Source organism: Lampris incognitus, chromosome 15, assembly GCF_029633865.1.
Source record: "Lampris incognitus isolate fLamInc1 chromosome 15, fLamInc1.hap2, whole genome shotgun sequence".
Taxonomy (NCBI): domain Eukaryota; kingdom Metazoa; phylum Chordata; class Actinopteri; order Lampriformes; family Lampridae; genus Lampris; species Lampris incognitus.
The window spans coordinates 3597995-3615715 of NC_079225.1; the positions used below are offsets into that span (position 1 = coordinate 3597995).

Here is a 17721-nt window from a genome sequence, read left to right on the forward strand (position 1 = left end):
TCTTCCTCTGTCACACCAGCCACCTGCATGTCCTCCCTCACCACATCCATAAACCTCCTCTTTGGCCTTCTTCTTCTCCTCTTCCCTGGCAGCTCCATATTCAGCGTCCTTCTCCCAATATACCCAGCATCTCTCCTCCACACATGTCCAAGCCATCTCAGTCTTGTCTCTCTTGCTTTGTCTTCAAACCGTCCAACCTGAGCTTATACAGTTATATTTATTTACGTATTATTTATTGTTATTTATTATTAGTATTATTAATGTATTGTTTATTATATATATATATACACTACCGTTCAAAAGTTTGGGATCACCCAAACAATTTTGTGTTTTCCATGAAAAGTCACACTTATTCACCACCATATGTTGTGAAATGAATAGAAAATAGAGTCAAGACATTGACAAGGTTAGAAATAATGATTTGTATTTGAAATAAGATTTTTTTTACATCAAACTTTGCTTTTGTCAAAGAATCCTCCATTTGCAGCAATTACAGCATTGCAGACCTTTGGCATTCTAGCTGTTAATTTGTTGAGGTAATCTGGAGAAATTGCACCCCACGCTTCCAGAAGCAGCTCCCACAAGTTGGATTGGTTGGATGGGCACTTCTTTGAGCAGATTGAGTTTCTGGAGCATCACATTTGTGGGGTCAATTAAACGCTCAAAATGGCCAGAAAAAGAGAACTTTCATCTGAAACTCGACAGTCTATTCTTGTTCTTAGAAATGAAGGCTATTCCATGCGAGAAATTGCTAAGAAATTGAAGATTTCCTACACCGGTGTGTACTACTCCCTTCAGAGGACAGCACAAACAGGCTCTAACCAGAGTAGAAAAAGAAGTGGGAGGCCGCGTTGCACAACTGAGCAAGAAGATAAGTACATTAGAGTCTCTAGTTTGAGAAACAGATGCCTCACAGGTCCCCAACTGGCATCTTCATTAAATAGTACCTGTTAGAGCCTGTTTGTGCTGTCCTCTGAAGGGAGTAGTACACACCGGTGTAGGAAATCTTCAATTTCTTAGCAATTTCTCGCATGGAATAGCCTTCATTTCTAAGAACAAGAATAGACTGTCGAGTTTCAGATGAAAGTTCTCTTTTTCTGGCCATTTTGAGCGTTTAATTGACCCCACAAATGTGATGCTCCAGAAACTCAATCTGCTCAAAGAAGTGCCCATCCAACCAATCCAACTTGTGGGAGCTGCTTCTGGAAGCGTGGGGTGCAATTTCTCCAGATTACCTCAACAAATTAACAGCTAGAATGCCAAAGGTCTGCAATGCTGTAATTGCTGCAAATGGAGGATTCTTTGACAAAAGCAAAGTTTGATGTAAAAAAAATCTTATTTCAAATACAAATCATTATTTCTAACCTTGTCAATGTCTTGACTCTATTTTCTATTCATTTCACAACATATGGTGGTGAATAAGTGTGACTTTTCATGGAAAACACAAAATTGTTTGGGTGATCCCAAACTTTTGAACGGTAGTGTATATATAATCAGCATTATATTTACACATTGTTCATTGAGATTAATGGTTAAAACAATGGAGCAAACTGTTGTAAGAACCACTGACTCATGCTAATGAAACAGGAGGACTAATGATAAGAACGTGTAGTTTTTACAACTACACACCAGGTTTTCCACGGTACTTGCATGGGTAAAAATGTAAAGCTCTTCACAGCAATGTCATAATGTTATTAGCCATATGTAGCTTATTGAGGAAGGCAAAAGACCTGTAAGTGTTGTATGGAGAGCATTACTCCATTCATGTCAAAGCCCTGAACACTGGGCTTTCCATACGTTACAGCTGAATGAAATGGTTGTGAATTCAGGTTTGGAAGCTTGTGTTACTGTATGCATTCTTGATGGCAAACAGTTGATGTTCATCATATTACAGGTAAAACGCTGGAAAATTAAGGCAGAATCTTCTCACAATGGAATATCATATTAGACGATTATGATACAATCATTATTATCATTGTGCATACAGCTCTTGTGTCACAGGTCTGTGCCCTGTAGTTAGGTGTTGTACAGTTGTACAAGACATTTACTTTCCAAACAACTCAAAGCCAGTCCTCATAGTCAGTCTCCCCTCGTGGGTGTGGAATGTGTCAAGGGAGGGGCATCTCATTCCTGATCTTAAATCAACATTCCTGCCCAGCAATGAGAGGAATTTCTGGTGTTCTTAATGATAAGCGAGCCTCTCACTTGAACTTTAAGCATTATGATCTCAACAGTTGCCCCAAGCTACAGGCAGCCTTTCCCCATTCCCCCTGAGACACCTCACCAGATAAACATCTCCTCACACAAACCAAGCCGGGACTGAGTCACATCATGAGCGGTGAACAGTTCACATTCCCCCCTGTCGAATGATGTGCAGGGATTCCCTCCGACCAAACAGGAAGTCCTCCTCTTTAGTTCCAGTTCCTTTCCGACGTGCTTTTAATTCTTGTCATTAGTCATCTTTTAGTGTCGTTTAGACATCAGTCATATGCCGTTCTTGACTGTACTTGTCTGCACTGTCTTGCAGGTGGGTATGTTTAAGATCCATCCAGAGATCCCAGATTCCATGTCCCTGGAGGCCAAAGCCTTTATCCTGCGTTGCTTTGAGCCTGATCCCGACCGGCGAGCCACCGCCCTGGACCTGCTGACCGACGAGTTCCTTACCGTCACCAGCCGAAAGAAGAAGGGCAAGAGCAGCTTCACTGGTGGGTCCAGTGCATGGCTTCATTTCGGTACACATAGTCAACAAGACATCCATTGTCTGAATTCTGAGAAATAGGCAAAAGCATCACACCTGTGTGTGTAGAGTTGCCATGTGGCTACTAGTCCACGGTATGTTTCACGAGCCTCAGCCACATGAGCAGAGGAGCGACAGATAGAAACAAACTGAAGAACTGTTTCCTGTATACCATTGGGAAGGTGATGTTTTCATGGTGTTTTCTAGAACCTCTCTGTGGTAACAGCTGACAGAGATATGTGTGTTTGTTTTCCCAGCTCTCACACCAGGATCAGGTGAGGTGCACCGGCTTTTCTGTGTGCTGTTCTCTCAGATGTACTCACTGAAAGACTTCTCCCCAAATGATGTCCTTTCCTACTAACGTCAGCAACATTGCTGAAAGAGATGTCCTCGCTGGAGGGGGGCAGTAATGAAGCATGATTCTGCGCTTTCCAGTTTCTGGAAATAGAAACTGTCCCCCATGAGTTTCTGACTGCATGACTCCTTTTTTTCATTATGTATACTCAACATTAGTAGTGTCATGTACGCCAGATACAGCTCTTCTCCTTAAGCATGGTTTGATGCATAGAAAACAGTGCCGGCAGTTGTTATCTTCACTGTGGATGTCAGTTGTTATCTTCACTGTGGATGTCAGTTGTTATCTTCACTGTGGATGTCAGTTGTTATCTTCACTGTGGATGTCAGTTGTTGTCTTCACTGTGGATGTCAGTTGTCTTCACTGTGGATGTCAGTTGTTGTCTTCACTGTGGATGTCAATTGACAATTGAGACAAAATCAGTTAACAATCAAAAATACCACAAAATAGAAAATGAATTGTCTCAAAAGAAAAAACATAAAGATAGAAAACAAAAACCCCAGTATGGGCGTCCAGGTAGCGTAGCGGTCTATTCCGTTGCCTACCAACACGGGGATCGCTGGTTCGAATCCCCGTGTTGCCTCCGGCTTGGTCGGGTGTCCCTACTGACACAGTTGGCTGTGTCTGCGGGTGGGAAGCCGGATGTGGGTATGTGTCCTGGTCGCTGCACTAGCGCCTCCTCTGGGTTGGTCGGGGCGCCTGTTCAGGGAGAGGAGGAACTGGGGAGAATAGCATGACCCTCCCATGCACTATCTACCCCTGGTGAAACTCCTCACCGCTTCTTAGAAGCGGCTGGTGACTCCACGTGTATTAGAGGTGTCTGCAGCCCTCCCCGGATTGGCAGAGGGGGTGGAGCAGAGACCGGGATGGATCAAAACAGTGGGGTAATTGGTCAAGTACGATTGAGGAGAAAAAGTGGGAAAAATCAAAAGCAAAAAGAAAAAGCCCAGTGTGAGCACTATGAAGTAAGGGATGTTCCTGGTTGACCCTGCAGAGTACCTGCGCAGCATCTCCCTGCCGGTGCCTGTGGTGGTGGAGGACACCAGCAGCAGCAGCGAGTATGGGTCAGTCTCCCCTGACAATGACCTCAACACTAATCCCTTCATCTTCAAGCCCAGCATCAAATGCTACAGTGAGAGGGACGTGAAGGGACCAAGGTCACTCTTCCTCAGGTACAATAAGCACCACGGAGCCCATAAGAGATCAGCAAGCAGCTGACTTGACAGTACTTCCTCAGTAAACCTGATGAAGATAACTGGAATTATCACACTTACAGGGGTATTAAGCATGTACACATAGTTTGGTTGGAAATATGTCAGTAATCCTCCACGAGGGAAAGTCTCTGTCCAACCTGCTGTTGGGGTGTGAGTTCAACTTTACATCTAGACAACAAATGTCTTGATGTGGGATTTCAAAACACAAAACACACAGCCTTGTGCTTTCTTTTCTACCCAGCATTCCAGTGGAGAACTTTGAGGACCACAGTGCCCCTCCATCTCCTGATGAGAAAGACCCTGGCTTCTTCATGCTGAGGAAGGACAGCGAGAGGCGGGCCACGCTGAACCACATCCTTACTGAGGACAGGGACAAGGTGGTGGCCAACCTCATGGAAGCTCTCATGCAGGTCAGTTACAGAAGACTGGTGGAGGGAGGGATAGATGGATAGATAGATAGATAGATAGATAGATAGATAGATAGATAGATAGATAGATAGATAGATAGATAGATAGATAGATAGATAGATAGATAGATAGATAGATAGATAGATAGATAGATAGATAGATAGATAGAGACAGACAGACAGATAGATAGATAGATAGATAGATACAGACAGATAGATAGATAGATACAGATAGATAGATAGATAGATAGATAGATAGATAGATAGATAGATAGATAGATAGATAGATAGATAGACAGACAGACAGACAGACAGACAGACAGACAGACAGACAGACAGACAGACAGACAGACAGACAGACAGACAGACAGACAGACAGACAGACAGATAGATAGATAGACAGACACAGACGGACAGACGGACAGACAGACAGACAGATAGATGGATAGATAAACAGAAAGATAGACAGATGTTCTCTTGTGTATGTACAGTGCATCCGGAAAGTATTCACACCCCTTCACTTTCCCCACATTGTGTTATGTTACAGCCTTATTCCAAAATGGATTAAATTCCTTTTTTTTTCTCATCAATCTACACAATACCCCATAATGACAAAGTGAAAAAGGTTTTGTAGAAATTTCTGCAAATTTATTAAAAATAAAAAGCTGAAATATTGCAAATATTGAAAGTGTAGGGGTGTGAATACTTTCCGGATGCACTGTATGTGTAGACAGAGAGAAGGATAGATCTAAAACCAGAGTCGGGATCTCAAAAACAAGCAACACTGACTGAGCGCCCTTGTACACTATAGATTTGTAATCCTCATGTATACTGCATCACAGCCTCTCCCACCATGATCTCTTCCCTCTCTATTACTCCCCCCATCTCCCTATCCTCCATCCTTCCCCCCCTCCTGTCCTCCCCTAGGGCTCAGAGGAGACCAGACTGAGACACCAGCACATCTCCACCCTGGTAGTCAGCCTGGCCAACTTCGTGCGCATGGCGGACCGGAAGATCATAGCCAGCACGCTGTCCCAGCTCAAACTGGAACTGGACTTTGACAGCACCGCCATCAGCCAGCTGCAGGTGGTTCTGTTCGGCTTCCAGGATGCTGTAAGTGCCCCTGTCCGCTCCTCTTCCTCGCCTCAGGGTCTTTTATCAGGGGCAGATTTTGCTGGGAGTAAACTAAATTTTGAATATGTACCGATAGTAAGTTCAGTCATCAGAATTCACTTCAGTAAAGTCATTTTTATTTTATTCATTCGCAAATATCTGCTGAGATTTATTTTTAATATACGGCTTCTGAATGCCCAAAAATGTTACTTTAAAGCTTGATTCATTCTTTTTCTTTTTTTCTTTTTTTTTTGGGTGGGGGGATTCCGCCTGGGGGGGTTCCGCCCTTTGTCTCCCCAGTTGTATTTTTGGCCAATTACCCCTCTCTTCCGAGCCATCCCGGTCGCTGCTCCACCCCCTCTGCTGATCCGGGGAGGGCTGCAGACTACCACATGTTTCCTCTGATACATGTGGAGTCACCAGCCGCTTCTTTTCACCTGACAGTGAGGGGTTTCACCAGGGGGACATAGCACGTGGGAGGATCACGCTGTTCCCCCCCGAATAGGTGCCCTGACCAACCAGAGGAGGCGCTAGTGCAGCAATCAGGACACATACCCACATCCAGCTTCCCACCCGCAGACACGGCCAGTTGTGTCTGTAGGGACGCCCGACACAACTGGCCATGTCTGTGGCTGTGTCTAAAGCTTGAGTCATGATATATACTGTCCCTCTGTAATGCCCCTGGAACATATGATCTCTGTCATGTTCTGCCCACCGGGCGGCACGGTGGCGCAGTGGTTAGCGCGGTCGCCTCACAGCAAGAAGGTCCTGGGTTTGAGCCCCGGGGTAGTCCAACCTTGGGGGTCGTCCTCTGTGTGGAGTTTGCATGTTCTCCCCGCATCTGCGTTGGTTTCCTCCGGGTGCTCCGGTTTCCTCCCACAGTCCAAAGACATGTAGGTCAGGTGAATCGGCCATACTAAATTGCCCCTAGGTGTGTGTGTGTGTGTGTGTGTGTGTGTCTTGGCCCTGTGATAGCCTGGCGGCCTGTCCAGGGTGTCTCCCCGCCTGCTGCCCAATGACTGCTGGGATAGGCTCCAGCATCCCCACGATCCTGAGAGCAGGATAAGCGGTTCGGATAATGGATGGATGGGTGGATGGATGGATGGATGGGTGGATGGATGGATGGATGGATGGATAATGGTAGATGGAGGGATGGATATCCTGCATACTGTTTCTCTGCTGTTTGTGTGCAGAGGTGACTATAGCCTCTGCGGACATGATGGGGACTAAAGAGAGAAGAAGTCTTGATGTCATTGTGTAGGAGCGGTCCGCTGGAACAGGCTGTTCATTTGCTGTCCCTTCAGCAGAGGGACCAGACTAGACCAGGCCGTGGGCCGGGAGACGTAAGCGTTCGCCATGGTATAAAAGATTCATATGGTGAACAGGTTGTCCTGCTTTGTGCCTCAAAAATCCAATTATGTAGATAAAGTGAATGGCTGGAACAAGCGGGTGTTTTTATTTTTGTTGGTATTGCGTAACCTTCCTCCAACAATATGTTATCGAGACGCCTCCTGCTGGTTGTAGAGCAGACAAACGCCACAGCAGCAGGCAACCAAAAAGTGGCTCTGCAAGGAACGATAAGCGCTGGGCAAGATTTTAGTGCTGCTTACACATGTCCACACCAGTACGCCCCGACTAGAGGCACTGACTGGATTCAAACCCATTTCCTGTCTCCTGGTTACCAGACAGACACCAGTATGTGAGTGTGTGTGTGTGAGAGAGTGAGACAGACCTGTCTTTCACACTGTGTCTTTGTGTATTTCTGAATATTTTAGGTAAACAAGGTGCTGCGAAACCACAACATTAAGCCCCACTGGATGTTTGCCCTGGACAACATCATCCGGAAAGCGGTGCAGACGGCCATCACCATCCTGGTGCCAGGTAATGGTTGGAGACTGCGGCCCGATGCAGGAGCGTCTATGACAGAGCACTTCTGAAAGAGTCACTGTGCAGGTCCCAGTGTTCGGGTTCAGAACCACAGAACTGAGCCAGCATAGCCTCACAATATGTCTCTGGTGCCTCCACGTGACCACCATTCATTTTTAATGGTGCTGATTGATTATTGTCATTACAACAGAAGCAAATCAAGCATTCTGGGGCGCCCGGGTAGCGTGGCGGTCTATTCCGTTTCCTACCAACACAGGGATCCCCGTGTTACCTCCGGCTTGGTCGGGCGTCCCTACAGACACAATTGGCCGTGTCTGAGGGTGGGAAGCCGGATGTGGGTATGTGTCCTGGTCGGTGTACTAGTGCCTCCTCTGGTCAGTCAGGGTGCCTGTTTGGGGGGGGGGGACTGGGGGGAATAGCGTGATCCCCCCACACGCTACGTCCCCCTGGTGAAACTCCTCACTGTCAGGTGAAAAGAAGCAGCTGGTGACTCCACATGTATGGGATGTGGTAGTCTGCAGCCCTCCCCAGATTGGCAGAGGGGGTGGAGCACAGACCGGGACAGCTCGGAAGAGTGGGGTAATTGACCAAGTAAAGTCAAGCATTCTGTTTCGTTGCATACACCATTAAATACGCCATGGTGTTCTTGCTTAGAGCTGCGGCCCCACTTCAGCCTGGCCTCGGAGAGCGACGCAGCCGACCAGGAGGATGTCGATGAAGAGGCCGAGCCAGAGGGTAGCGCCGCTCAACAGAGCAGAGCCCCGCCTGTCGCCGCTCACGATGACACGGTGGCCACCTCTGGTGTGAGCACGCTCAGTTCCACCGTCTCACACGAGTCCCATAATGCACAGCACTCGGTCAGCATGGAGCTTGGCAGGATGAAGCTCGAGACAAACAGGTAGCGTTGACTTGGACTACGCTTGGCTCTGGAATGGGGTTTTTCTGTACTGCAGACCGTTTGCAAGCAGCCTCCATTCTGTGCAGTTTTCATACCATTCGTCACAGTCCGATAGTTCGATAGTTCAGCTGTTATAATAACTGACAAGACCATCCGGCGTGGTGTCCCTATGGGTTCTTCTGTGTCTCATGGTTTTTCGTGTGCGTCCAGGCTGCTGGAACAGTTGCTTGAGAGGGAGCGAGAGTACCAAGCCATTTTACAGCAGGTCCTGGATGAGCGGGAACAAGAAATCAAACTACTGAGGATGCGGTCTGAGCCCTTAGGTATGTTCTTCACTTAGCAGTTTCTCAGTTTACTTGTTGTGTTTTGTGTTACCTACTGTTCATGCCAGGGGAAGTGTGATGTGCTGGGAAGTGTGCAGTACAAGTCGCTGACCTGATGTTTTTTCTTCTGTTGATCTGAAACCCTGGGGTGTGAGGTTTTAAACCATTTAAGATGTTGTGAAACTCAAAAATAAACAGTAGGACGAGGGGCGTCCGGTTGGCGTGGCAGTCTATTCCATTGCCTACCAACACGGGGATTCCGGTTTGAATCGCTGTGTTAACTCCGGCTTGGTCAGGCGTCCCTACAGACACAATTGGCCATGTCTGCGGGTGGGAAGCGGGATGTGGGTATGTGTCCTGGTCACTGCACCAGCCCCTCCTATGGTCGGTCGGGGCTCCTGTTCAGGGGGGAGGAGGAACTGGGGGGAATAGCGTGATCTTCTCTATGTCCCCCTGGCGAAACTCCTCACTCACAGGTGAAAAGAGGTGGCTGGCGACTCCACATGGATCGGAGGAGATATGTGGTAGTTTGCAGCCCTCCTCGGATCAGCAGAGGGGGTGCAGCAGCGACCGAGACGGCTCGGAAGAGTGGGGTAACTGGCCAGGTACAATTGGGGAGAAAAAAGGGGGGGGATACAAATAAATAAATAAATAAACAGTAGGACGAGCATATGATAATGGCAGCCGGCATGCCCCTGCCATGCCTTCATGTGTTTCACCCCGCTGCAGCTCATTGTCGAGACTCGTCTATAAAACACAGACTTGTCCGGAGTGCAGAGGAATATTCACCATGTCTGAAGAGGTCTGCTCATTGTTTTATTTAGCAGACAAGACTATGTCATCGATTTTCTCAAGAGGGGAGCAAAACCAGGACTCAGAGCTGGTTAGATGGCTCAGGCTGCATGGGGCTGACCAGGAATCCATAGACAGGGTAGGTACAACCACTGACATTCTAGCTGGACATTTGTCAGTTAACATAAACAGTTTTATAAGCACCTGATATCTACTACTACTACTACTGCTATTACTTTTGGCTACTCCCGTTAGGGGTCGCCACAGCGGATCATCCGTTTCCATCTCTTCCTGTCCTCTGCATCTTCCTCTGTCACAACATTAGGTGGCTGACCTGCATGTCCTCCCTCACCACATCCATAAACCTCCTCTTTGGCCTTCCTCTTCTCCTCTTCCCTGGCAGCTTCATACAGCATCCTTCTCCCAATATACCCAGCATCTCTCCTCCACACATGTCCAAACCCTCTCAATCTTGTCTCTCTTGCTTTGTCTCCAAACCGTCCAACCTGAGCTGTCCCTCTAATATACTCGTTCCTGATCCTGTCCTTCTTCGTCACTCCAAATGAAAATCTTATCATCTTCAACTCTGCCATCTCCAGCTCCATGTCCTGTCTTTTCATCAGTGCCACTGCCTCCAAACCATATGTCATAGCTGGTCTCACAACCATCTTGTAAACCTTCCCTTTAACTCTTGCTGGTACCCTTCTGTCACAAATCACTCCTGACACTGACTCCACCTTGCCTGCACTCTCTTCTTCACCTCTCAACTGCACTCCCCGTTACTTTGGACAGTTGACCCCAAGTATTTAAACTCCTATTTTGTCAGCCCTGTGATGGCCTGATGGCCTGCCAGGGTGTCTCCCTGCCTGCCGCTCAATGACTGCTGGGATAGGCTCCAGCATCCCCGCGACCCTGAGAGCAGGATAAGCGTTTGGATAATGGATGGATGGATGCCTTTGTCACCTCTACTCCTTGTATCCTGACCATTCCACTGTCCTCCCTCTCATTCACACATATATATGTATTCCGTCTTGCTCCTACTGACTTTCATTCCTCTTCTCTCCAGTGCATACCTCCACCTCTCCAGGCTCTCCTGCACCTGCTCCCTACTCTCACTACAGATCACAATGTAATCTGCGATCATAGTCCACGGAGACTGCTGCCTGATCTCATCTGTCAACCTGTCCATCACCATTGCAAACAAGCAAGGGCTCAGAGCCAATCCTTGATGTAATCCCACCTCCACCTTGGACCCATCTGTCATTCCTACCACACACCTCACCATTGTCACACTTCCCTCATACATATCCTGCACCACTCCTACATACTTCTCTGCAACTCCCGACTTCCTCATACAATACCACACCTCCTCTCTCGGCACCCTGTCGTATGCTTTCTCTAAATCCACAAAGACACAATGTAACTCCTTCTGGCCTTCTCTATACTTCTCCATCAACATTCTCAAAGCAAACATCACATCTGTGATGCTCTTTCATGGCAGGAAACCATACTGCTGCTCGCTAATCATCACCTCTCCTCTTAACCTAGCTTCTATTACTCTTTCCCAAATCTTCATGCTGTGGCTAATCAACTTTATACCTCTGTAGTTGCTACAGGTCTGCACATCACCCTTGTGCAATTCAGTTCAATTCAATTCAATGTATTGTCATTAAAAACAATGTGCAGGCACATGTTAAAAATGAAATGAGGGCTGTGGCTTCACCAAACAGTGCAAGACAGACACAGACAAACACAGCAAACACAGTATAAGATATACACACATGAAGACCAATAGCTAAAATAAGTTAAAAAAGAGCAAGGGTACAAAATATTTTAAATTATCTACAGACAGTGGCCAGGTTCAGGTGGGCAACAGCTTGTGGAAAGAAGCTGTTTTTGAGCCTGGTAGTGCAGGCTCTGAGACTCCTGTAGCGCCTCCCAGAGCGCAGGGGGGAGAACAGTCCATGGTTGGGGTGGTTGGGATCTCTGTTGATAATCAGACCCCTTCGAAGGCAGTGTTTGTTATAAATGTCTTTTATGGCTGGGAGCTGGGTACCGGTGATATGCTGGGCCGCCTTGACGATCCACTGCAGAGCTTTTTGGTCTACTGAGGTGCAGTTGCCGTACCACACTGAGATGCAGTTGGTCAGGATGCTCTCTATGGTGCAATGGTATAAGTTGGTGAGAATTTTGGGGGGTAGACGGGTGCTCCTCAGCCTCCTCAGGAAATGCAGGCGTTGTTGGGCCTTTTTCACAAGGGCCTGGGTGTTTAATGTCCACGAAAGGTCCTCGCTGATGTGGACTGCAAGGAATTTAAAGCTGGAAACACGCTCCACTTCCACCCCACTGCAGCTTCTAGACCGCCTGAAGTCCACAATCAGCTCCTTCATCTTCTGCACATTGAGGACAAGATTGTTGGTAGTACAGCATGATGTGAGGTGCTGAATCTTGTCCCTGTAGGCCATCTCGTCATTATTGGTGATACGGCCAATGACTGTGGTGTCATCTGCAAACTTAACTATAACATTTGAAGGGTGAGTTGGCAGGCAATCGTGGGTAAAGAGGGAGAAAAGGAGGGGGCTCAGAACACAGCCTTTGAGGGACACCTGTGCTGAGGGTCAGGGTGGAGTAGGTGTGGTCACCTAACCTAACAGATTGAGGTCTGTTGGTCATGAAGTCCAGGATCCAGTTACAGAGGGAGGGGTTGAGGCCAAGGGAGAGGAGTTTCGTGGTTAGTTTGGCGGGGATGATAGTGTTGAAGGCAGAGCTGTAATCTATAAACAGCATCCAGATGTATGTGCTGTTAAGTTCAAGGTGGGTCAGAGCAAAGTGCAGGGCAGTGGCAATGGCATCCTCAGTAGACCTTTTGGGACGGTAGGCGAACTGATGTGGGTCGAATGTTGGGGGGATAATGTTTTTGATGTGAGCCAGAACCAGTCTCTCAAAGCACTTCATGGCAATGGGGGTGAGTGCTATATTCTTGAAAATCGGTACCAGTATGCTTCTTCTCCACTCCTCAGGCATCCTCTCACTTTCTAAGATTGTGTTAAACAATCTAGTTAAAAATCCCACTGCCATCTCTCCTAAACATCTCCATGCCTCCACCTTTTATAAGCACCTGATATTACTGCTATAGGTACTGATGCTATACTGATTTACTATAAGACGGTACAGTGCGGTCTGTTCTTTCTAAAATGTTGTTAAATTGCGCAATAATGTTGCAGCAGATCTTTTCCTGTACATTATGGAGGCTGACAAAAGTCAGTCAGCTATCATTTATTACGCTCATGGGACTTAATTTCTGAGCTCCACTCGAGATAGACAACATATTGCTTCATCAACAGTTCCATACCCTTGTAATCCACCATCACCTTTTAATGCTAATGAAGGTAGCCATTAATGGGGCAGTTTGGTTTCCAGGGATTTTACTGTGTGGACTACTTAGAACCAGATAGACACGTGGACACCTTTTATAAGTCTGTGCTGCAGTTTGGAGGTGCGTTGACTGGTGAGTTTAGTCTTGCTTTGCTCAGTTGTTGGATGTCACATGGGATCATTAGTAACTCCTCTCAACAGCAGGGACATACACCTTCTCCACAGCCGACCATTCACGCTTATTACTTGTTAGCTTGACGTAAACAACTTCTCACTATTTTCCATAATACACGTGTTACGCATTGGGCACATTCCCCTAGCTGCCACCAGAGGGAGACAGTGTTATTTTCATGTTGTATTCTTGTTCCTGTCTGCCCGTTAAGTGTACATTGGTCAGTACGTTGACATGCCGCCTCGCTCCCGTCAGTGACTGACGTTACGTTATAGCTGCACAGTAACGTCAGTACTGCCACAACACTTGTCTGCCCTCCTTTACGGGACACCCATCCATCCATTATCCGAACCGCTTATCCTGCTCCCAGGGTCGCAGGGGATGCTGGAGCCTTTCCCAGCAGCCATTGGGCGGCAGGCGGGGAGACACCCTGGACAGCCCGCCAGGCCATCATAGGGCGACGCATATTCCTCTTCTTCTACGGCAGAAAACAAGCTCTGTATGGTCAAGCTAATGATTCAGCGATAAGGAGGTTCAGTGGGCAGTTCAACCTGTTTACATTTCATATCAACTTCAGCCTACAATACGTTGATATTATCTGTATATATAGTATCTATATATTGGTACATTTAAGAATAGAGTCTGTGCCCCTGTCAGCTGCTGAATTGTATTCTCTGTATTTACATGACTGGTACATGGAGATGAGGCGGTGTTTTGTATGACCCATACTGACGCTAAATAACTGACTGAAATGATCTGTCATAGTCATGTCAGTGTGGACAAAGTGTCATCGGCCTAAGAAGCATTTGTTTCATTCTGCACAGTTCATTTCATCCTCTGTGTTTGTGTAGATACTGATGGAGGACTACACACTGGATGACCTTCTCCAAGATGTGACAAGAGATGATCTGAAGAGTTTAAGATTAAGGTATCTACAATTCTCTAAAGATGTACGGTGTACTATGTACTAAAATATATACTGTGTACTATATACTGAAATATATACTGTGTACTATATACTAAAAGATATACTGTGTACTATATACAAACCCCGATTCCAATGAAGTTGGGACGCTGTGTAAAACGTGAATAAAAACAGAATACAATGATTTGCAAATCCTTTTCGACCTATATTCAATTGAATACACTACAAAGACAAGATATTTAATGTTCAAACTGACAAACTTTATTGTTTTTTGCAAATATTGTCTCATTTTGAATTTGATGCCTGCAACACGTTCCAAAAAAGCTGGGACAGAGGCAAGAAAAGACTGGGAAAGTTGAGGAATGCTCAAAAAACACCTGTCTGGAACATTCCACAGGTGAACAGGTTAATTGGGAATAGGTGAGCGTCATCATTGGGTATAAAAGGAGCATCCCCGAAAGGCTCAGTCGTTCACAAGCAAGGATGGGGTGAGGTTCACCACTTTGTGAACAACTGCGTGAGCAAATAGTCCAACAGTTTAAGAACAACGTTTCTCAACGTACAACTGCAAGGAATTTAGGGATTTCATCATCTACAGTCCATAATATCATCACAACATGCAGAGAATCCGGAGAAATCTCTGCACGTGAGCGGCAAGGCCGAAAACCAACATTGAATGGCCGTGACCTTCGACCCCTCAGGCGGCACTGCATTAAAAACCGACATCATTGTGTAAAGGATATGACCACGTGGGCTCAGGAGCACTTGGGAAAACCATCGTCAATTAACACAGTTGGTCGCTACATCTACAAGTGCAAGTTAAAACTCTACCATGCAAAGCCAAAGCCAGATATCAACACCACCCAGAAACGCCGCCGGCTTCTCTGGGCCCGAGCTCATCTGAGATGGACTGACGCAAAGTGGACAAGTGTGCTGTGGTCTGACGAGTCCACATTTCACTTGTTTTTGGACATCATGGACGTCGTGTCCTCCGGGCTAAAGAGGAAAAGGACCATCCAGATTGTTATCAGCCCAGAGTCCAAAAGCCAGCATCTGTGATGGTATGGGGGGGTGTTAGTGCCCCATGGCATCATGGGTAACTTGCACATCTGTGAAGGCACCATTAATGCTGAAAGGTACATACAGGTTTTGGAGCAACATATGCGACGTCTTTTTCAGGGACATCCCTGCTTATTTCAGCAAGACAATGCCAAGCCACATTCTGCACGTGTTACACCAGCGGGGCTTCGTAGTAAGAGAGTGCGGGTACTAGACTGGCCTGCCTGCAGTCCAGACCTGTCTCCCATTGACAATGTGTGGCGCATTATGAAGCTTAAAATATGACAACTGAGACCCCGGACTATTGAGCCACTGAAGTCGTACATCAAGCAAGAATGGGAAAGAATTCCACCTACAAAGCTTCAACAATTAGTGTCCTCAGTTCCCAAATACTTATTGAGTTTTGTTAAAAGGAAAGGTGGTGTAACACAGTGGTAAACAAGCCCCTGTCCCAGCTTCTTTGGAACGTGTTGCAGGCATCACATTCAAAATGAGTGAATATTTGCCAAAAAACAATAAAATTTATCAGTTTGAACATTAAATATCTTGTCTTTGTAGTGTATTCAATTGAATATAGGTGGAAAAGGATTTGCAAATCATTGTATTCTGTTTTTATTTATGTTTTACACAACATCCCAACTTCATTGGAATTGGGGTTTGTACTAAAAGATATACTGTATACCACATATTAAAGGATATACGGTACACTATAAAAAATATATACTGTATACTATATACTAAAAGATACTATACTGTCTTTTCTGCTGTATAAACTTATCAGCTTAATTTTGTGTGAGGAAACACATTTTGACTTAAATGTGTTCAGCAGTTATTAATTTACTGGAAAAGCTATAAGCTTGCATTGATGTCTATATCTATCTACATCTATCTATCCATCTATCCGTCTGTCTGTCTGTCTGTCTGTCTGTCTATCTGTCTATCTATCCATCTATCCATCTATCTATCTAGCTAGCTAGATAGCTGTCTCTCTATCTGTCTATCAACCATGCAAACCTTTCTGGAACATGCCACAATGATGTGGTTTCAGTAGTAAAATAGAGCACTTTTGCTGTTTCTTTGGAAGAACGACTTTGAGGAGAAGTGATGTGGGTCGGGCAGATGGATGATGTTGTACAGATGTTACAGTATTGTTATGTTACACTATTTGTTGTGTTAAAAGCTTGTTTCTGATGTCTGTTGTTTTCTGGGTCAGAGGCGGCATCTTGTGCAAGTTGTGGAAGGCCATCACAGACTACAGGCAGAGGCCGTAAGTGGGTCCAACCACTCGTACAAGCCAGAACATCCGTCCGAAACAGCTCGGTGTTCTCTCGTTCCATGTTCACCTTTTACCTCAAGATTTGTTTTAGACCGAGAGTTGTTTTCGGAGCAGGACGTGTGTGCGGCGAAGCCTCCTTCCACTGAGTTGAGGAGCCTCGCCGGTGTCCACTGTTGGGTCTTTGTGGAGAATGTCACCTGTTTTGAAGGGAAAAGTACACTAGACGTGCTGCTATGCTTCTTACACCTAACAGTCATGACACACATTTGTCCTGATGGTGCTTTCAACTGAGAATTAACAGAACTTTTAACCCAGCAGAAATACCTGAGAACCCACGTCGAACGGTGTCAGTAATTAAAGCAGTACTTTAATGACCTCTTGTCATAACAAGGTTATATTTACATGTTTACACACCATGAGATTGACCTTTTGCTAACACGAGCCTGACAAAAAAGTCTTTGAAATTGTTTAAACAATATTGTCATAGGCGTCTTATCACCACTATTTTATTTAAATGTGTCGTCTGTTTGTATTGTAAACTGAAGGCCGTCATTCCATTATGTAATTTTTGTATCTTTTTTAATCCATGCTAAACCTTATTAAACTTTCCAGTCGTTATTTTCACGTTTGCTTTATTAATATTGATATCTGATATGTTTCAGTTCCATGTAAATGATTTGTTGCCTCATCACCTCTGAATGACTGTTGGCGGTGGTGCAGTCCGTAAACACATTAGTGAACATGGCTGGTGACCAGCCTGTATTGTAGAGAAGAGACTGTAAACAACACTTTGTGATGTTATTTTGTACAGGTGTGGTCTTGAATGGCACAACTGTTAAAAGGGTGAAATTCAAAGGTTGTTCTGGTTTGATGTAGATGTGGGTTGCTTTTACTTTTCTTTGGCAAATTTGTTTTCCTTTTTTGTAGGTTTTTGTACATATGATCATGATATTACAAATTATTTAAACAGATGTGTGTGTTATTATTATTAAAACATTTATGTCCAAATGGGAAATACAGTCCAAAACTAAGTGTAAGTCTGTTTTGTTTCATATAATTTTTGATTGACAATATTTATGCCCTGTTGTCTAAAGTAAAACTTTTCATGTAAGACTGTGAAATAAAAGTTTTAGCAGGAATAATCTGTTGTACATTATTATCATGAGATAGACTTGTTCACACGTTTGG

General features: G+C 45.6%; 1 protein-coding gene across 3 annotated transcripts in view; it reads left to right on the plus strand.

Moving 5' to 3' along the window:
* The window catches only part of map3k5 (mitogen-activated protein kinase kinase kinase 5), a 147877-nt gene extending 130208 nt beyond the window's left edge, over nt 1-17669 (plus strand). Inside the window, exons 20-30 of one of the 3 annotated variants that reach the window (XM_056294458.1) lie at nt 2528-2705; nt 2995-3012; nt 4087-4264; nt 4548-4716; nt 5641-5826; nt 7602-7707; nt 8368-8611; nt 8822-8934; nt 9759-9865; nt 14125-14201; nt 16471-17669. In XM_056294458.1, coding sequence (XP_056150433.1) covers nt 2528-2705; nt 2995-3012; nt 4087-4264; nt 4548-4716; nt 5641-5826; nt 7602-7707; nt 8368-8611; nt 8822-8934; nt 9759-9865; nt 14125-14201; nt 16471-16528 — 1434 coding nt within the window. In that variant the 3' untranslated portion in view covers nt 16529-17669. Of the gene's footprint in view, nt 1-2527; nt 2706-2994; nt 3013-4086; nt 4265-4547; nt 4717-5640; nt 5827-7601; nt 7708-8367; nt 8612-8821; nt 8935-9663; nt 9866-14124; nt 14202-16470 lie in introns of those variants that run through there. The other 2 variants (XM_056294459.1, XM_056294460.1) reach the window with 2 other exon arrangements.
* Nucleotides 17670-17721: the final 52 nt, after the last annotated feature.